Source organism: Spermophilus citellus, assembly GCF_964194105.1.
Source record: "Spermophilus citellus genome assembly, chromosome: 11".
Lineage (NCBI taxonomy): Eukaryota > Metazoa > Chordata > Mammalia > Rodentia > Sciuridae > Spermophilus > Spermophilus citellus.
The window spans coordinates 80,943,311-80,966,069 of record NC_138192.1 but is presented as its reverse complement, the minus strand read 5'-3'; the positions used below and the strand labels follow the sequence as shown (position 1 = coordinate 80,966,069).

Genomic DNA, 22,759 nt, shown 5'->3' with positions numbered 1-22,759 from the left:
AATAAAGGTATTGTGTCCATATACAACTAAAAAAATGTTTTTTAAAAAGCTTCTGTACAGCAAAGAAAATTATAAAAAGCATGAGAGAATCTATAGAATGGGAGAAAATCTTTGTCAGCTACTCCTCTGACAGGGGATTAATATCCAGAATATATAAAAACTCAAAAAGCTTAACAAAAAATCAAACAAACAAACAAACAAAAAGAATCAAGGGTTTACTCAACCACAAAGTTTTACTCAACCACAACTACCACAAAAAAACAAACAAAACAAAACAAAAACCCCCAAACCCCAAAATTGATAAATGGGCAAAAGAACTAAACAGACAATTCTCAAAAGAAGTAGCAAAAATGATTAACAAATGCATGAAAATATGTTCAACATCCTCAGCGATCATGGAAATGCAAATCAAAACTACTGAGGAGCAAAAATAAAACTACACTGAGATATTTTTACTCCAGTCATAATGGTAATCAAGAATACAAATAATAATAAATTCTGGTGAGGCTGTGAGGCAAAAGGTACACTGACACATTATTGATAGTACTTCAAATTAGTACAATCACTCTGGAAAGCACTATGGTGATTCCTCAAAAAACTAGGAATGGAACTATCATATGACCCAGTCATCTCACTCTTCAGTATTTATTTGAGAGAACTAAAATCATCAAACTATAGTGATATAGCCACTTAATGTTGATAGCAGCACAATTCACAATAGCCAAATTATGGAATCAGCCCAGATGCCTGACAGAGATGAATAGGTTAAGAAAATGTGTTATAAATAGAAAATGGAGTTTTACTCAGCCACAAAGAAGAATAGAATTATGGCATTTGCCAGTAAATGGATGAAAAAGGAGAATATCATGCTAAGTGAATAAATCAGACTCAGAAAGTCAAGGGTTGAATGTTTCCTCTCATATGTAGAAGGAAGAACAAAATAACTGTTTGGGAGAGGTCAGATATCTTAAAGACAGAGAGAAGATCATCAGAGTAGGAGATTGAGGAGTGAGGAGAAGGGACTGGAAAGGGGAGGAAATGCAGAATAAATTTTAAAAATATGCATGTAAAAATATACCACAGTGAATTCCAGCTTTATGTATATCTGTAAAATACCAATTAAAAATATATACAGTGCACACTTGTAATCCCAGTGGCTCGGGAGGCTGAGACAGGAAGGAGTTCAAAGCCAGCCTTAGCAATGGTGAGGTGCTAAACAACTCAGTGAGATCCGGTCTCTAAATAAAATACAAAATAGGGCTTGATGATGTAGCTCAGTCGCCAAGTGTCCCCGAGTTCAATCCCTGGTATAAAAGAAAAAAAAATATATATATATGAAGAGTACTTTAGATTTTTTAGGCAAACAAGTTGTATCCCACTTGGTCACCTGTTTAATAATGAATTACACACCGAGTCAAGTGATGTCTGTATTTGTTGTCTTGGTCAGTGCATGCATGCATTTATGTATAATATTTTCTAGACTTTTTGTTTTTTTTGTGTGTGTTGTGCTCAAGCTTGAATCCAGGGCCTTGTGCATGCGAAGCAAGCATTCTATCAACTGAGCTATATCCCCAGCCCCTAGACCTTCTTTTAGATACAGTACAGATTAGTTATTTATTAACTAATTCTTTTATTCCTATTTATTTCATATAGATTTGAACAGCCAGTATGTGCTAGATATTATGCTGGATATTCAGAAATATCAACTTAATGTTCTTAAGAACTTAATAGTATTTTTAGGGATAAATACCAAATTTTAGGAAATTTCAAATAGAGAGGCAACACTGAGAAATCTGCCTGAAATGAATTTTAATGATTTTCCGAAAGAACTTTATACTTGTATACACTTATTATTTTGGACACTTTGCCTCTTGGCAGAAGGGCCTTGATTATCCTCTGGAGAACTGTCCTTTCCCTCATTCTTAGTCTTTGTTGTTCCATCCCAAACTCATCGATAGGTATATTGCTGAACTCTGGCCTATCAGAGGATTGTTTTTTTTTTTTTTTTTTTTTTTTTTTTTTACTACAGGGATGGTTTGAGTAATGACCATGTGACCCAGTTTGGACCAGTGAGATTGAGGTCCATAATTCTTAAGCAAATGGACAAGAACAAATTCTCTGAAATTGTATCTGGAGTAATGATGTCTAGAGCTACAGTGAAACTCTAGAAAGAAGCCTATGTAAGGCCAGCTGAGATAAGAGGTCAAGAGGAACATCCCACCTCCAGTCCAGCTCTGGCTGTAGCTAGCACTGTCTTTGCACTTTTGTTACATGGCCAAATAAATTTTCTTTTTCTGCTGATGCCAGATCAAGTTGAGATCTTGTTTACTTGTAAACAGAGGCTTGAAGATACTCTCTGAGGAGATCTATTCATGTGCCCACCTGTATCAAGTGGCAGAGGGACACAAAGATGAGTAAGCCATTGTCTCTGCCTCCAAGCAACTCACAATTTATCCAGGAGTATACATATTGATAAAAATAGACTATAACATAAAAGGACTTCATTAGTGGAATATAACATCATGATGAAATATCATTTTTTTTTTCAGATAGGGAGAGTGCCAGAGACAAAACAGTCAGGTAAAAAGAAGTTCCAGAAAGATTTAATCAAGTTGATATTTGATCTGGGCCAAGCAAAATAAGTGGAGTTTGACAAATGGGCAAAGTAGGCAAGAACATTCTAGAATGAGGGAATAAATTATAAACAAAGACAGAAGGTATAAAATGTACTGTACACAGGGATGAATAATTGATTGTGGCTAGGATACAAGGACTGTGGAGAGAGAAGAGGGTTGGAATATGAGTGGAGTTTGGATTGAGGTATTGGTGAGAGTGTGGGAAGTGTTGATTCAGGGAAGCCATGGTATTGAGAGGTATCTAAAAGGTAGAATCAACAGAATTCAGTGACAACAAAACCCCTAGGTTTTTGGATCCAGCCCTTGTTGGAAAGGTGGAAATTTCACTAAGATACCACATTCCTCTTAGAAGAGAAATATTTTTAAGGGTGGTCAATTGTGAGTTCTGTCTTGGACATAAGGAATTTGAGTGTTTTTTAGACATCTAAGTGAAAATGTTGAAAAAGTCTTTGCATATGCATGAATCTTGGGCTGAAAGGGTTAATCTAGGTGAGAAACTAACTTGGGAGTCATAGGCATGTAGATGGTTATTGAATCCTGTATTGTATATAAGCTTTCCTAGGGAGAGGGTGATACAGGAAGTCCCAGAATCAAGTCTTGCAGAACAGTAACAAGAAATAATCACATGAAAAAAAATTTACAATTCTGCTGAAGTGAGAAAGAATGAAGTTTTGTAAAATTAACCAATGTTATTTTATAATGGTATTCACTTGAAACAATTCTCTTTTTCCCTTCCAATATCTTGTCTGTTATACTTCTCTGTTTCTCAGGAATTGCTGGAGGGGTCATTACATTTTTGGAATCTAGTTAAGAAAGAAGTAAAATTGGAGATGCCTTTAGTTGGAGCTTAGCTGGATATAATTATGTGCTTTCCAATCCTTTTTATATAGATGTAAGTTTTCATAGTTTTATGCTGTAGGAATGGCTTCTCTGAATACTCTTTCCAACTATCCCAGTTCTTTCAGCAACTTGACAAAAAGATTAAGGCCAGTGGTCACATTTTGATATGAATATGTTCTACAGCATGTGGCCTTGGAAATATATGCATAGGGAGGAGACTGAGTTTGAAATGTATGAAACCAGGAGCCAATCTTTGGAAAATTCTTCCAGTCCTAAAACAGGTAAAATTTCATAGACACCTAGTCAAAACAAAAGTTCTCCTCTATGGGAGTGTACTTGGTAATGCAGATATACGATGATAAACACACCATGCTTTCTTTTCTTTATTGCTGTTTATAAGGGAATTATGCTCCCGAATTGTGGGGCACAGACCTGTGCTAGTACTGCAAATAGTACATATGTCTCTTGGTGTATTATGTATTATGCATCCCAACCATTGATAATAGAATACAAGTTTTGGTTTGCCATGCTAAAGAAGATTGAATTGTTTTTCTGAATATTCAGAAAAATAACATTAAAAATTGTAGTCTCATGCAGACTCAACCAAAAAGTATGCTGTCAAAAATTTAAGAAAATTAATACAAATATTATGATTATTTTCTGGATATTGTGATATTTGGGATATTTTATCATTTAAAAAATATTTTAATCTGTTTCTTAATAGATTTCTTTAAACATTCTAAATAAGTTTTTACTTTTCTAATGAATTTTTTAATATGATTTCACAAAGAACTTGTTCCCCAAATGCGTAAGTTTTATGTCTTAAAAATTGAGAATTTTTCCCTATTTTTAAAGAAGAGAATTGAATAAATCTATCTGGATATTTTCTTAAGATAAATTTTTAGGACTGTGAAAAGGACTGGTTTAGGACTGGTTAAAATTAGACTCCTCAGGTCTTACTTTTGTACCTTTAAAAGGCATTTGATACATTTTGCAAAACTGTTCTTTGGAAGTGCTAAACCAATCAATCTCAAGAGATATATGAGAATGACTGTTTTCTCACATTGCTTTTAGATCTAGGTATTAATTTTTATTATAATGCTTGTCAATATAGTAAGAGTAATTTGATAGCTCATTGTTATTATAATGTATATATTTTTGATAATTTACAGACCATTTCTTCATATTTTGGTTTATTATTTGTCTTCCTTCCTTCCTTCCTTCTTTCCTTTCTTTCTTTCTTTTTTGTAAACTGCCTACTGTATTATTTTGGCCATTTTACAAGGGTTTGTTGTTGTTGTTGTTTGTTTGTTTTTTTAACTGATTAATTACAAAGAATTCTTCTCCTAGTTAGGGTATTTACACTTATCCTAAACATTGCAAATGATTTTTCCCAGGTTTTGCCTTTTAATTTTATTTGTTTGATATCTTTAGATGTAGATGTTTTCAATTTCAAATATATTCAAAGTCTCTCATAAAAATTTCCACGGTTAAGGTATGTTTAGAAAGGACTGTCTCAATTAAGTCTATATAATTGTATACATTTCCTCATGACTTTTAGTTTATTTTTAAATCATATCTTTAATCTCCCTATTTTTTTAAAGATTTTCTATTTTCAGTATTTTTCCAATTTATGTATATGCCAACTCGATTTGCTGACTAAACTGTCCTTTTCTTGTGGATTTGAAAGGGGATATTCGTCATGTAGAAACTTACTTCATATGCTTGGTTTTGACTTCTGATTGAACAAATTTTGTTTTTACTATAATCCCTGTGCTCCTCTGTTTCCACCATCATAGACTAATGATATCATCTTCTCATTTCTCTTGTTTCTTTTATGTTGCACATTCATTGCATTTGAATTTTAGATATAATTTTTTTCAAATTCTAAAAGTAGCATTCAAATTTTAACCAAAACAAAAATCGATAATTTAGAGTAACAATTGATATTGTTTTAACAATAAAAAAATAAAAAATAAAAAAATCTCATGTTTCTCCATTTAAAACCTCTTTTATAATGTTTATAGCTTATTAAAAATTTCATAGTCATTGGGTAGTAGATATTATCAAGTAACTTTTTAGGATAGTGAAGGCAATCTTTTTTTTCTTTACAAATTAAAATGTAAGTCTATAAATGTAAGACTATACTAATAGATTTTAAAACATTGAAAACATCAATTTGTTCTGAATAAAAATTCTTGGTCATATTCATTATTTTTTGTATTTAACTACATTAAATTTTCCAACATACAAATATATATTAATCTTAAAAATACTTTTATTTAGGATCTTTCTTACCTGTTTTCATAAGGTATTTATTTTCGAAGTTTAATATTTAAAGGTTTTTCTTCCCTGGATTCTGGAATAGTTTGACTAGCATAGGAATTACCTTTTTCTTGCAGGAATGAAAGAATTTGCTCACAAAATCATTAGGTTCTGGTACCTTTTTCAGAGAATTTCTTTTATAACCCTTTCAGTTATTTTTGCAGTGGTTGTTTTATTCAGACTTTCTCATTCTTCTTGCTTAATCTTTGTTAGCGTGTATGTTTAAAAATTCCTAAGTTCATATCAGATATGCAAATCTATAAGCTTAGGTTGTGCAAAAACGTCTTTTTAATTTATTTTTTCTGTAGCTGTAATTATATATATTTTTATTATTTCTATTTTACAGTGGGGTTTTTCCCTCTTATTAAACTACCTGGTGATGTGTATTTGTCTTACTGCTTTTCTCTATAAGAAATACTTTTGAATTTACCACTTTTACAGTTTTTTTCCTCTCATTTATTATTTTCTGGCTTTATTGATTTCACCCTTTTGTTTTCTTCGGGTTTATATTTTTGCTCTTTCTGTTTACACTACATGTAACTGACTCCTTAAAATAAATACTTGAAATATCATTTAAAGTAAGGGATGAGCTGTTTCTGGCAGCCTGTGAGTGAAAGGAGAAGTGTGGATTGGGCACTAATGCACTTTGGCTGTGAAGACAGCTTCCTGTTTTGCGAGCTAGGAAATTCTAAGATGCAGGATGTGAAATCTTGCTAAATTACTGACGAATCACATAGAAAGTTTCCCCTTGCCCCTTTGGATTGATATCTCAATCTGAGAATAAGTCCTACACAAACTTCTGTTTGTTGTCAGGTCAAACTTTGAAGCTCTTTGTCTTCAAGTTATTCATTAAGAATGTCTTGAATTTGCTAGGTAGCACTTTTGTGTTTAAGTTGCATAGACACAATTTATGGATATTATCAAGGCTTTTACATTTATAATATTAATTTTAGGCTACTACTACATTAATTAAATATTAATGATCTAAGTGTATTTTTCATGGCCTTCTCTGTTTTAAACTCCACTGGAGAATATTGCTAGAAATTAAAAAATAGTTTGGTTTATTATCCATGTCATTGGTCTTACATTTTGATGATGAATTATTTTTGGAAAATGAAAAAAAAAAGATATACAAATGGAAGAATCCCCTCTGGGTCTTCTGTGTTTCTCTGAATAGCAATTTTATATTTCCTCACTATTTTTTCCATGAGATTATTACATATCTTCCAAAGTATCTATAAAATACTAAGCCATAGTCTTAAATATTACAGTTACTTTCTGATGTGCTCCTAATGAGATTTTAAAAAATACTGCAGGTGGTATAAAAATGCTCACACAAAAGTAGTTTTAGAAAACCCGATTTTTATTATGTGTAAGACATTATTTATTACATTAAAAATTATGACAACAGGGCCCATTGGTACAAATAGTGTGTTTAAATTTATGGTCTTTCTAGATGGGTCTTTCCAGTGGGATATAGGAATGGTGAGCCTGGGGATTGTTACCAGAGATGGTAAGGGTTGACACTGGTGATCCAGAGAAGTGTGGAAGGTGAAATTTACTAAAGCTGCTCAATTGCTATTTTTGAAACCTGGTCCTTTTGGCACAAATAGAAAACTTTGTAGGAGCTTCCTCTCTTTTTGGGAGGACATGGGGGATTAAGATGATAAAGTTGGTTTTGGCATTCTGAGATTGAAAGAGTTCAAGGACATTCTATTTTAAATGTCCTGTAGGCAGTTGGTCATGTGGAGTGTTTTTTCCCCTCATTATTATATAGAGGAAAGGTCAGCCCCAGAGAACCAAACTTGAAAATCATCCCACAGGTGACTATTGGAGACAAATGAAAGGAAAAGGAATTTGGTATCTTTTTCATTAATTTGGTCGAATTCAGAGTTCAGTTCAATTTCAGTCCAGGAATGCTAAACTAGACCATGAGATAGAGGAAGCCGTGTTTTCAAGGCTCAAATTGTGTCTGGATCAGAGACTGAGGGGTAACAGATTGAGAGGAAGTGGGGTCGGGGACATAGGTGAGAGAAATCATGGGCAGAGGGAATTAAAGATGAACCAAAGCTAAAGTGAGGTAGGAGAATCTAGTTTGCAGATAGAGGACTTTTTCTCAGCTGCCTTAAATATCTAATGGCACCAAGTTTGTTGTCTTTCCTGACTCTTACTCAAATGTTAATCCTGGCATGGCCAACCTACTTTATTTTTCATATCCTTATATTGTGAAAATAAATAAATCCTTAGAGGGAGACTATAGAAAGAAAGGTCAGAAGGCCCAAAACTGAAACTGGAAATACAACTTGGATGAGGCTGTCAGAAATGCAGAAAAATTATGTTAGACAGTGCAGTACATGGATGGCATACTTCAACAGCTATCTAACTAGTGATCGTGTATGTCAGACTACAGAGAGCATAAGGACTTAGAATAGTTGATATATTGTGTATTTGGTGATTGAGAGTTCATAGGCATACCACAAGCTAGCCATCCTGTAGATAGCAGATTTTAGCCAAATGACATTGGGAATGAGGATGTGAAGCCAAGCAGAGATAGACCACGTAGCGAAGATAGAAACAGCAATATCAAGTGAAGAGAAACACATTCCTTTTGAAGGGAGAGAGGAAGATACAAACATAGGAGACAGAGACAATGATCGTAGAGGAGAAGTTCTCCAAGGACCCTCAGAAAGGACAAGAATCTAAAAACCAAGTAATGAAGAAGCATGTCTATAAAACAGGGACCTAAACAAAAGGATAATCCAGGGTAAACTGATAAGTTTGAAGATGAGGAAACTAAGATTTTTTTTTTAGTAATCCTAATCTTCTGTGGAATCAGAAATAAATTTTAAAAATCTGGTGGCTTTATAAAAAGTAACATGTAATAAATGAATAAGCCACAGATTGGGAGAAAGAGCTTTGGAAAACACATCTAGTGAAGGATTGGTATCCATAATATATAAAGAATTCCCCTAACTCAACAATAAGCAAACAAACCACTCAATTTAAAAATGAGCAAAGGGTTGCACCAAAGAAAACATATACAGATGACAAATAAGCATATAAAAAGACACTCTATCATTTTCATTAGGAAATTACAAATTAAAATAATTAGATATGGCTACATTCACACTAGAATGGCTGAAATCCAAACACTAACAACACTAAAGTGTAGTGAGTTTGTGAAGCAACAGAAATAAATTCTCATTTACCACTGGTGAGATGCAAACATGCACAGCTACTTTGGAGCACAATTTGGCAGTCACTTGAAAAACTAGACCTGCTCTTACTATACAATCCAGAAATCACATTCCTGGGCATTTACCCAAATGAGTTGAATCTTATATCTGTACAAGAGCTAGTATATAAAAGTTTGTCAAAGTCCTACTTATAATTGTCAAAACTTGGAAGCAACCCAGATGTCTTTTAGGAGGTGAATGGATAAACAAACTGTGGTGCACACAGAAAATGGAAAGGGATACTAATCCATGATTAAAAGAAATGAGCTATCAAGATGTGAAAATACATAGAGATACCCTAAGGGGATATTGTCAATCTGAAAAGGATAGATACTATACAAGTCTAATTATGTGACATTCTGGAAAAGGCAAAACTATGGAGTCAGTAAAACTAACCAGCAGCCGACAGGTGTTTGGAGAGAAGTAGATGAAGTAGATGAAGTGCAGGGGATTTTTTTTTAGGGCAGTAAATTTTTTTGTATGATTCTGTAAGGGAGTGTTTTACTCAGATTTTTGTTGCTGTGACCAAAAGACCTGTCAGCAAAAACTTTTCAGAGGAAAAGTTTATTTTGGCTCATGGTTTCAGAGGTTCTGTCCATGGTCAGCTGACTTCATAGCTCTGGGTCCAATGTGAGGCAGAACACCATGGAGGAAGGGCACAGTAGAGGAAAGCTACTCAGTTCCTGAGACCCAGGAAGCAGAAGAGAGAGCTCTGTGCTCACCGGGGACAAAATATAAACTCCAAAGTTATGTCCCCAGTGACCTCCTTCCTGCAGCCACACCTTACCTGTCTTTACTCACCACCTGTAACAGCAGTGTTTTCAAGTTACTAATCCGTCAAATGAATTAATGATTAGGTCACAGATCTCATAATCTAATCATGTCACCTCTGAACTTTCCTACATTGTCTCACATAGGAGCTTTCAGGGGCTACCTCATCCCCAAATTATAACAGGTGGATACATACATTTTTCCAAAACCATACATGATGAAACACAAGAGTGAAACCCAGTGTGCACCATGGACTTTAATGTTACTGTATTAATTTGACTAATCAGTTGTAACAAATATACCAAACACTAGGGCAAGTTGCTAATAATCAGAAAAACTTCATTAGAAAGGAGACTATTCAGATTTCTATAGGGAATCTCCATACTTTAACACTTAATTGTTCTGCTTAAAGACAAAAAAACAAAAAAACAAAAAACCCTTAACATCCATTAATTTTAAAACATTTTCTAAAAAAGGAATGAAGTACTAATATATGCTATAATATAGATGAACCTTAAGGACAGTATGCTAAATGACAACAGCTAGACACAAAGGCCACATATTGTATGATTTCATTTATATGATAAGTCCACGACTTTCAGAATGAGGAATTGTAAATTGGAAGGAGCTCAATAGGTGAGATGGTAAAAGGAAGGGTCCTGCTGCTAATTGGAGAAAACAGTGTGGATCTTTTTCAAATTTAAAGAAAAAATTTTTAGATATTTCTTATCAGAAAATAGTATAAGAAGATTTTTTTTCCTGTTCATACATTGATTGTGATATAATGGCTTTTTTTTTTTCAAGCATCAGAGTGTTGTACCCTAGTTTTCTGCATTCATACCTATGGTTGGTAAGTGGGAAATCATAATGATTTTTAATAGCCCAAACTCAAGAATGCCTAGAGCAAACTAGCTCAAACTGACTTCTTGCAGGAGCTGTGAATTACAAAGATAGATGGAGCAAATGGACAGGATGAGATATGTAGGTCAACCTGCTTGTAAAAATAACCTTGACAAAGCTATATAGGTAGTTATCTTTGTAGGAGTTCTTAAACTGAAAGAGGGGGTAGGCCAAGTTTACTGAGCCATAATACTTATTCACCTAAAACAAAGCAATCATAGCTTACAAGAAGACTTTTATCAAAGACAATTTCTGACTATCAAGTAAGATTTCATGATTTATGAAAATGGAAGATGATTAATATTCTTAGTATGTAAAGAGTGCTTACTAAGCAATAAGAAATAGATAAGTAGCCAGTAAAAATTAAGCAAAAGATACAAAGAGACCATATTTAAGAAAAAGAGATAATGAACAAATTATGTCACTGGTAAGCAAACAAATGTAAGTTAAAGCAAAAATGAGTATTGATTTTATCTGTGAGACACGATTTAAACAGAATGATAATAGTCAATGTTATATGAGTGGCAGCAAATGAATATACTCTGATTACTGTTAGTGGGAGTATACATTGGTAGGGTCTTTTTTGCAGGATGTTTTGGCAGTAGCTATTAATATTTTTAATGTACATATTTTGCCATCCTTAAAATTTTATGGAAAAATATGTCCAGCAGTATAGTCCAGTGTACAAAGATACATTTTAAGAAAGTTCACAATGGCATTACTTGTAATAGAGAAAAACTAGAAAAGCAATGTGAATGTCTATTAATGGTTAAATATACCCTCTCAGGTATATATTCTGTAGAGATTAATATGAAGTAATCTCTTTGAATTGACATGTAATGATTTCTAAGATATATTCTCAAGTGAAAAATAAGTTGTAAGAAACATCTTACAATATGATCCTATTTATATTTACAAACACCCCTAGCACTAGATATCACATGTAGTTCATTAAAAAGTCCAGAAGAATACACTCAAATGCTGTTCCTTGCGAGGGGAGTGTGATAGGAAATGAAGGGAGAACTGTAGTTATTTCATGCAGTTCTATTCTGTTTTTATGTTTCTAGCAAAAAGTAAAGATTTGTGTATCATTAGGTATTATTTTAAAAATAAAAAATGTCAGTGTATCAATATTAGTAAAGCACATAGAGTATTACCTAGCAAAGAGATGTGCTAGGTAAATGTGTGTTGAATAAAAGAAGCCCCAATAAATAGAATTTGATTCTAAGAATATAATCATGGAACACACAAAGATTTAATTGCAAGGATGTTTAACCCCAGGATTTTTGTTAATCTAAATTTGGAAACAAACTACATGTCTAACAGTGTATGATTACTAAGTAAAATTGTATTAATCCACAGGAGCAGAATATTTATGGTAACTTTAACAGCTTTATTGAAGTATGTTTTACATATCATAAAATTAACCCATTTCAAGTGAAAAATTGATTTTAGTAATTTTATAAGTGGTGCAACCATTATCATAAATTGGTTTTAGAACATATCCCTGAGAAGACCCCAGTCCTATTTACAGTTAATCCTGATACCATTGCTAGCCCAGGCAAATACTAATCTACTTTTTTTCTCTATGAATTTTTTTTCCTGGACCATGTAATGGGACATTTTGCTTCCATGGAGATTGGTCATTATAAGTGACAATAAAATATTATGTATAGGATTAGCCTATTTGGGTATATTTTTGTGAAAGGATAAATTTAAAAAAGAGAGAGAGAGAAAGAACAGAGAAGAAAACATGAATGGAATACTCCAGGATGTTGGTAGTACTTATGTCTGGGTGGTAATTTGGGTACTTGTTTTCTCTTGAAATCTTATGATCAGAAAAAAATACAAATTATTCTAAAAAGGACTTGGCTCCTGCAATGGCTTCCTTCAGGGTTTTCCCTTCAATGTAGTGTGTACAAATAAGAAATACCTCTAGACATAAGAAGATTATTTCTCTAAAGTTGCAAAAAGCAACAAGGTTCTTGGGTATTATATCCAGTATCTGCATGGTTCAAGCAGTCAGCAGCCCAAAGCCTTAAAAAACAAAAACAAACAAACAACAACAACAACAACAACAACAACAACAAAACAGAGAGTAAAGTGTTGATGCTACAGGCTGCTTTCCAGACTCAGCCTTTCTGCCCTTGGGTGAACATGGCTGCTTGGGGACATTTTAGCCAACACTAATTTGTAGGGAAGGAGTGAGAATAGTGGAAGGGTGCTCAATCCAGGCACCCTAGGGTCCCAGCTTTAATACTTGGGGATAGAAGCAGAAGCACCACCCTCTCCCCCAAAAAAGGAGTAATGAGGGTGCCTAAATAGGAGGAACAGAATCTATAAAGATTTATACTTTCTTGTGTTTTCTGTCTTTAATTTGGACCAGTGGGCTTCCTTTCCTTCTGGGTTCTTCTCTCTATCTTTGCTCCTTGCTGCACCTCTATTGCATTGTTCTGTCCCTGCTTCTGTCTCCTAAAACCAAGCTTCTCCTATTTCTTTATTTGCTAGTTTATTCTTCCTCGTCTTTTGTGAATGAAGTCCCAATCCATTCCTTAACATGTTAGTTCTTTTGATAGACACTCTCAAAAAGCTTGTATTTAGATAATCTATTCATGCCATTTTTAAAAAAGCAAAAAGCAAAGTTTGTTTCTGTATCTTTTGGAGGCTGTTTTTTGTTTTTCTTTTTGAAATGAGCACATTTCTGATAGAAAAAGATATCTTTTATCCCAGAGTATATGTATTTTGATGTGATGTAATGAGATTCATTTGTGATTCTAATTCTTGAAATAAGAGTCCCAAGTATTTTTATTGATGAATTTGAATAGAAGCAAGATTACAGTGAACTGTCAGGAGCTGTCCATGGGTTGCATGTGGGTCACTGGGCATGGAAGCCTCGTGGAGAGAGACATCTGGTGTCTGGGAATGACCAGTGGACATTTCCTTTGGTCAATTGCCCAGGGAAAATGTGAATCTGTCCCGCTCTGCCTTGGCCCACATAGCACCTGAGATGGGTGTGACCTGTTAAGATGTCAATCAACCTGCTGACTGCAAGACATCCCAAAGCAAAACTTTACCCTTGAAACCTTATCGCTGCCTTTGATGTGCCCCCTTAAATAAACCACTAGAACTATCTTTCCTTTGTCTAGTTCCAGAACCCATGTGGACTAGATCTATCAGGGGCTTTGCCTTTTGTAAATATATTTCTGAATATTTGTGCTTTGTTATTCACTAATTATTTGAGATTTTAAGTTTTGGGGTGGCTTCCATCCTCCTTGGCAGGTAGAACCTCCAATGAGATGCTGGCCATGTACCCCCCGGGTAGTGAATGATACTGCTGGAAGCAGAAATCTCCTCTAGAAACTTTAGAAAGCTTCAAACTCATTTTTTTTACTGTTTTAAAATATTCTATTCCTTGAAATGTTTTATTACTTGAAAATAATGTAACTGCTTTCATATTTTGATGTTATTTTCCAAATTATTGTACTCTCGTTTATTTAGTGTTTGAATTATAAGTCTCTTAAATCATCCCTAGTTTTATATCAGTAGGCCAGGAACCAGGGAAGCTTTGCATCCAAGTTCATCCCCTTCATGCCCCAGGACAGATGGAACAATAAGGATAAGGTTTTCAGCATCTGCAGAGAGAGAGGAGGTATTGCCTGTTGGTGGGAAAATCTTCTCTCCTGCATTTATACAGCTGACAGTGATGCATCCGGCCAGGCTGTTTTGTCTTCCAGAAGTGGGGTCCATAGAGGGCATGGCCCCAACTCCCCTGGGAATCTTCAGTGCAGACCTCAGCTTTTTAAATGATGCATAATTGGACTAGACCAGACCATGGAGCTTTAATAACCTCTGTGGTTTGCAAGTTTGGAAAGACTGGCTACCTACTGTCTTTCTTTAGTACATTGATGGAAGGCCCAGTGCTCAGATTTTATGCTTATTAATGATACTTTTATGAGTTTCCAGGGCTAAAGTGACTTTTTTACACTGTTTAATGATTTTCAGCTTTACTCCCTTTCTGAGTGGGATGTTGTAAAGATTAATTAGCCAATGTTCACAAAGTGCTTTCAAGCTGAAAAGTGCTGCACAAGGGTGTACAGACTCATTAGCTTCCTGGTCATTAAGGCTGTTTTAGACCTTTGGCATTGAGAAACTAGACGGTGAAGGCCAAATTAGGATTTTATTATTCTTTTTTTTTTTTTTTGAGGGGGGAATTTCAGAACTTCAGAAAGAACAGAGTGAAGAAGTATATTGTTATTGGTGGGTTTCTTTTCTTTCTCATTTTGTTTTTCTTTTTTGTTTTCTTAAAACATCTGTTACTCTGGGACTAGAAAAAAAGAAAGAAACATATTTTGTTTTTAATACTCCCCACACTGCTTTAGGTTTTGTTTTTTGGCTCCCTATTTTCAAAAATGTATTTGTCTGTGTCTCCTGCATGTTTATTTAGAAACTGTGGATCACATGCTCATGTAGGTGTCCATAGTGTGGTTGAATCTGGCCTAGAGCGCTGAAATGCAATGCCAATGAATGACAGAGGGTAGCACATCCTGTTTGGTAGTAAAGATCCCCACTCTGTGAGCAGTTAATCATGAAAGTAAAATATTATCTTCATCCACAGTAATTATTGTTCATTATACAGATGCTTTTTGACTTATGATGTTGTTACATCCCAAGAAACACATGTAAGTTAAAAATATCCTCATACACCTAACTTACTAAGTATCCTACCCTAGCAACACAGTACACTGAAGGGTATTGATCATTTGCCCTGTGATCACATGGCTGACAGGGAGCAGCTGCTTGCTTCATTGCCCCAGCATCACAAGGGAGCGAATATTGTACCAACTATTGCTAGCCGAGGAAAAGATCAAATTTTGAAATTTGAAGTATGCTTTCTACTGCGTGTGTATAGTTTTTGAACCATCATAAAGTCCAGAAATTTAAGTTGAACCTTTGTAAGTCAGGAATCTTCTTTATACATTAGCATTTTATATGATTCAATTAAGCCTTTGTTAGAGGTTGGAAATGTACAAATGCATAACTAGGACCTCAAAGAAACCAGAAACAAAGACAGATGAACCACAAATAATTACACTGACAGCTGACTTTTAGTGGCATCAACTGCCAATTTGATAGAGGACTAATATCTTCTAAGTACTGAGAGAAAATAACTGCAAATCTGAATTGCATGCCAAACTAAATTACATTTTAAGATGGATCATAAAATAAACATTTGTTTATACAAAACAAAAGCACAGCACTTTCCACTAACACTACAGATTATTATAAAGGACTATCTTCAAAAAGAATGAAACTATCCAAGAAGGAAGTAAGGAAGGAGATACTACAAGGAATGAAGAGGGTCAATTTTGGTCTTCTTGTGGGTAAATACAAATAAACACTGACTAATAATAATAACAGAAATGTTTATGGTAATAAAGCTAAAATATGTGTTTAAAAACAAATATTGAGAATTAAAATGTTTCAATTCTAAATGTTACAATTAGATTTTATTAAATGATATATAAAATTTCTAGATTAATCATGAAAATGAAGGAAGCAGAATGTAGTTGAGGGAATGAGAAAAATAGAATCAAGAGCAATTGGCTTAATAAAAAAGGGGAATAAAGAAATTTAACATAGTTTTAATAATTGTTCCTGGGGACCTTATCTTATAATTATAAATGCTAAGTGGCTATGTTGTGAAGCTCATGATAAATACCTACAGGAAAAATGAGCAAAAGCAATGGTCTTAATGATATGTGAATGGATGCCAATGGCTTGGGATAAAATGTTCAATAGTCACATCATACATAAATTACACAGGGAATTGTGTTACAGGAGAGGAACCTCCGATGTAGGGAACCCAAATAGTTTCTAATGGACAATAAGTCTGCCTAACCCCTACCACAGAGTGAGACATTATCTTAATCATGTGTTGCATAGTGAGTAATTCTTCCCTCTGATCTGGAAGGAGATGTTTCTGCCTTCCAATGCTGTTCACTACGGAACATTTTCCCCATTGACTTAAGTTGAGGTGATTATTTTGTAAAACAATTTAAAATTAATTTTTCAAGTGGGTCTAGTATAACACAAGACACAAATACAAAAACACATCTAAAGTATTTAAACAAATTATTCAGGAAAATGGACATGTAAAAGTATGATTTTTAAAATGAGCATGTTTTATTTTATCTTATTTAAAATTTGTATAACCCAAATAATAAATATAACAGATTTTTAAAATATCATTAAAATTTTGACAGATATAGACGGAGATGAAGAGTAGAAGGGCAAAGAATTCCAGGTGATGCGGATGGTAGAGACATCATGGGATATAGAGTATCTGACAGTGAACTGGGGGAAATGTTCCAGTGTCATTAAAGCATAGACTATATACACTAGAAGATATAGTGAGGGCCAAATCTTTGGAGGTCATTAATTACACAATGAAACTTAAATTTTGGCCTTTGTTTTCTGTGTAACTATTGAAGGAGAATGATCTTGTTAAGAATCATTTCATGAACATAGTTAAAGCTAGTGGCACACTTGAGAGTGGTAATGGTGTCATGTAGTTGACTGTACATACTATACTGTTAACCCCGTTTGTGATGAGAAAAGGCAATCAGGCAGCTCTTGTTAAGTTGAGCTGATCTGTACATTCCACCTGCAGTGAGCAGGGTGTTGGTTGTGCCATTTGTTTTTGTTTGGATGCTCTGTGGAAGCATTAACTTGATAAATTAGAGTGCACAAAATAAGACAGTAGGTATCTCTTTTGCATTCAAAATATCATGTTAAATGCTTCATAATTGGTTTAAATTAGCAGCACTTTTATCTCCACTGAAGAATAAGAATTGGAGTTACACTGAGATATGAGGGATTTATATGAGAAAATTTCCTGAAAGTGACACTTGCTAGATATTTATAATGGAGAAAGACATGGAGTTGCTTTTCCTAAAGCTTTGACAGTACCACTCATCTGTCAGGACTAAATTGGGGCAGATGGGGGCCTTCATTAAACACAGTTGTGTAGATTAAAGAACTAATCCTGTCAATCTGATCTACATGCTTTCTTGATCATACATAGTACTAGCCATAAGAAAACAGCATGTACTATTTGGAAAAATCATTTACAAATTCTGAATTTTTAGACCAAAGCTAGGCTTAACAGAAACAAAAATGAGGAGGAAAAAGTTTGTTATTAATTGACATTGTGACCTTGGATGTTCTCAGGTTCTGAGGGATGTTGAAGTGTTCCCATTGAGCCTAGGACTGCTCTCTGGCAGTGCACACAGCCCAACCTGGTCCCCAGGCCCTGTCTTTACTCTGTAGCTGGAGCCACACCACAGGACCCACTTTAACACCTGAGCAAACGCCCATCCTTTCTCCTGCTCTTTCCCTCTCTTCCACCACTAAGGGTGTAATCTGATCCACAGTCTCCAGGAAGCTGGGGCCCTGCTACCCACTGACAGAATCTTCTAAAGTCAGCTTTTTTTTCTATTGGAATATTCTACTCTGGTGTCCATAACCACATTGTGATGCCTATCAGTGTAATCTGCTCTCTGTTTAGGATTTACCTTAAACCAACTGCTAGACAGATCACCCACAATCTGAGGACTTGTTCTTCTAAAAATTGGGCTATGTCTGCTCTACCAGAACTATTTCCTCTATCTTCAGTCTCTTATAGCTGTTCATACACTCAAAGAATTTAGTTATGATGCAGTTAACTGGGCCATCACACTAATGATATGGAAGATATATTCTATTTTGGGAGGCAGGATAATGCAGAAGTTAAGAAGGTAGATTCAGGGGTCAGGGTGATTGGGTTCAAAACTCAGCTCCATTGCTTACTATATAAGGGAACTTGTCAAGAACTTTGAAAAGTCTGAGATTTTACTATACTTGCAAGATGACAATTTAGTCAGCCATTGCTCATGGATATAGGCAGAAGAGAAAAGACTCCTAAATCGTGAAAAAGGGCAGGTTATTACTCATAATAATAGCAATGCCTAGAGGGAGATACTATCTTTATGGTATTAGATAGTAAAATTCTGCCCTTTGCTATGGAAGGAGATGATATCTCTGCCTTCTGAGACTATTTACTATGCAAACCTTCTTGAAAGTTAGAACCAGTGCTTCTGTTTGCAAGATGTGCGGTAGCATGAGACTTGTGTAGAATTATCTCCTGAAAACTTGTGCAAACTCTCGAACCTTCAGATTTCTCATTTTAAAAATAGAATTAGTGGTATAATATAGGTCATTGTGAAGATCAAATGGATATAATACCTATAAAATGCTGACCATCATGCCTGCCACACGATCAATGTCAACTACTATTATAAAAGATTATTTCTTGAATAAGATACAAGTATGTTTATTGGATTCTTTGTTTTTCTCATCAAATGGAATATTATAGCTCATTGATGTTTCTAACTATTTGACTCACAGAATATTAGAATAAAAAGAACCAAAAGCCTGGTATTTTATAGGTAAGGAAATAGGTTCAGACAGAGGCTAAGTGAATTATTGAATTCACACAGAAAAGTCATCAAAAGAACAAAAATGATGTGATTTAGATTTAACATTCCAATTCTTTTAAAATAATTCCTAATGCCTGGTTTAGCTCAATTCATATTAAAAAGTAAGTAAAGCAAGCCTGTTTTGCATGTTCATTTGGTCACATTCTTCTTTCTACTTGATTGACTTATAAACTACCTTAGGCTTATATCCCCTGAAGACAAAAATAAATAGATAAAACAATTAAATAAATGGTAGAAAGTTAAAATAAGTAATCCATACTTCCTCCTCTCCTTTATCTCCATCATGGACAATATCTCCTGGGCAAGAAAACCAAAAACAAAACCAGAGAACTGCAAGGAAAGTGTTTTTGGTGTGTGCAGGTGGTGTTGAAAGTAGTTTTCTTCTGGAAAAAGGCAGGGAAATTCTAGGGGTCTATCTGGCAGCTTTATCTCAAGAGCTCTCTGCTGGCTTATGGAAAAATAACTGAGGCATGAAGAGGAAGAAGGGGAAACAGAAACAATATCTGGCTCCACAAGACAATATGGAAATCAGTGAAGAAATTTATCCTGAAAGATCTGCAAAAATGAACTCATTTGCTGGGTGTGGTGGCACAGGCCTTTAATCCCAGTGGCTGGGGAGTCTGAGGCAGGAGGACGGCAAGTTCAACTCTGGCCTCAGCAACTTGTAAGACCCGCTTTCAAAATAAAAATCATATGGGCTGGGGAAGTAGCTCAATGATAGCATGTCCTGGGTTCATTCCCAGTGCAGCAGCAGCAACACCAACAGATCGTTGATCTCATTTTTACTTCTTTTTAGTACCAATCTCATTGTTCCTCTCTTTTCTCAAAGAGTGAGGTCATATCTTTAGCTTCCATGGAGCTCTGAAACTCTTTCAGGGTTCCTAAACTCAGAGGTGAACATGCTGTCAGCCAAAGCAAGATTTTAATAGGAAAGAAATGACAGGGAATGTTTATTAACCTTCGTCTTTTATATATCTTGAATCTTCGGCAAAAATCACCTTTCACTAGAGGTAATTTTGCTCCAGATGTCTCAGAGGTGTTTCCGACTGGCTTCTGTGTGGGTGACCTGCTAAACTCTACTGGAAAGTTTTGGAACTGTTCTGTGTTGCTGTTGCTCTGTTCCTCTTCAAGGGCATCACAGCATGTGATAAAGTGCATGTGCATAGAGAGAGAAACCAGAGAGGACAGAGAGAGAAAGGGAGGAGGAGAGAGGCTGACAGACAGACAGACAGAGACAGACAGAGAGAGAAACAGACTATGATAGAACATGCTGTTTTCCTTTGACATTAGAGAAGTCCCAAAGAAATGTCACTTGTTTCTTCCACTTGTGAAGAATTTAGGGAAATAGCCACTTCAGTTTTCACCCGGAGACCTCTATCTGTCTGGAGTAGATATTCTAGATGTGAATTTGAGTGGAAGTTCCAGGTGGTACATCTTCATTCAGGTCCAACCCTGCCCAGCTGTGTGTTTCCTCCCATAGGAGGGCTTCTCTCCAATGGGCTCCTCAGCCCAGCTCTGCAGAACTATCCCACCAGTGTGCATTTATGACCAGCTGGTGGCACCTAGTAGTGGACATAATAGAGCTCTTTCGCAGAAGACCACTAGGCCCTCGGACTCGATTTCTTGCTGGGCCCATTCCAACGGGCATGTTTAAATCTAGTAGCTTGTTAACAAGTCAAGTGAGATCCCTACTACAGAGATGTACAAAAGAACTGGTTTTTATCCTGCCTACCTCCAAGTGTGAGGTGGGTACAGGCCTTAAAATTCCATCTGTATCCCAGCTCCACTCACTCACTCATTTTTCTTTTATCAAAGTAGGAATATTTCTTTTATCAAAGTAGGAATATGTATGTTTTACACACACTTTCTCTGTGATAGGTATCATAAGCTGTTGGTTCACTTTCTGTCTTCCAAGATGTGAGTTCCCCAGTTAAACTATTAACTATTTTATAGTTAATTCAGAAAAAAATCCCTTCTGAAGTTAACTGCTATCACTGAATCCCTATGGTAGAAAGTAAAGTGTTCCAATCAGGCATGTGCAGGGAAAGTGGAGTTTAGTTTAGCGATGGGTGTTTTAATGTTCTTAATGCTTTCTTTGCCCCAGGTCATGCAGATGTATCTTCCCTTTTGTGGAATTGCCATATCTAATGCTCAGCTCTTTGCTGCCTCAAGAAAAGAATACGAAAGAAGCAGGGTGAGTACAAGAACATGCTGACAGTCCTCAAAGCTTCCTGTCTTTCCAGTTTCTGAGTCATTATAATGTCTTTTAAAAACAGCAGATGATTTTTGAATAGTCCAGGAATCTTTTTCATTTGTATTATCCTGTAGGGCTATGGCTGAAGGCTCCCTTTAAGCAATAAGCCCAAATGGAAGTGGACATGACTTTTCCATTGTTGGTGGGGAGAAAGAGTGTTAGCTTCTTTTGAAAAGGATTTTCATTTCACATCTATACTCAAAGGCAGCTGATGTATTCTTGCTTACTTGTGGCTTCGAAACAACACAATTTGGTGTGTGTTTTTTTTTTTTAAACAATTTAGTTCCTTTAAGGAGCGCAGTGTATTAACAAACATGATTTGAATCCACCTTCCAGATTTAGTTTTGAACTGAAAGGTTTTCTGGAAGAGCATCTCAGAATACTTGGGACAAAAAAAGACTGATGCTCAAAAATGCTCAATTATCAAGTAGAGATTAAATCATATGAGGCTCACTCCATATGTTTAAATCTAAGTTGATTTAAATCAACTTAGAAATATATTTGACAACAAGATGTTCAAAAGGACTCGAAAACCTCTCCTTAATCTTGTCATCAAATTGATTAAAGATTTCATTTATAAAATATGAATATGTAGGAATATGTCACAGTAATCAGTAGGGCACAGTTGACCACACAGCCATCATCCTTGGCATGGCACACCACACCTTTTTTTTTTTTTTTTGATCTGATTCTTTTTTTCATCTTTAGATCCGAGTCTTACTACCTTTCATCTTGTGCTCCAGAGATACAGTCAATGAATTCCAGAAAACAATCTGTTTCACATTGTAACACCTTTCACCACATTGCCCCTCTGCCTTCAAAGCCTTGTGTGCACCCTTTGCTCCTTCTGCCGCCAGCCTTCCATATCCTTAAGGAGCCAGCTCAACCTTCCGGTTAATCTCCCCTTTTTCACTTACTATTTCTCCTTGCATATACCACTATTGTTCTTCTGTGGGTAACAGACTATATTTTTATAGTTATCCATAGCCCTTCTCACCAAATGTATTTTGAACTCCTTAAGGGAAATTTCATGTATTATTAGTCTTTTCCTCCTTGTGCATTACACAATTCATTTACTCATTTAACAAATATTGTATGGTACTCTTTCAGATACTGTACATCCAAGTTCTCAGAGAACTTACTATGCCAGCAGGAATAATAGGCAAAAAAATAAGAATACTATAACACCAGGTAGCAATAAAGCACTATAAAGAGAAATACTATGAAATAAAGAGATAGACTAGTTGAGTTAATCTGAGA

At 35.2% G+C, this 22,759-nt stretch overlaps 1 protein-coding gene across 1 annotated transcript in view; it reads left to right on the top strand.

Annotated features, from left to right (window-relative positions):
- PDE11A (phosphodiesterase 11A) overlaps positions 1 to 22,759 on the top strand; it is a gene marked incomplete at both ends in the record, with an annotated part of 382,619 nt that overhangs the window by 106,793 nt on the left and 253,067 nt on the right. Inside the window, one exon of the mRNA XM_081261295.1 lies at positions 21,350 to 21,439. Within this exon, the coding sequence (XP_081117421.1) occupies positions 21,350 to 21,439 (90 nt within the window). The remainder of the gene's footprint in view (positions 1 to 21,349; positions 21,440 to 22,759) is intronic.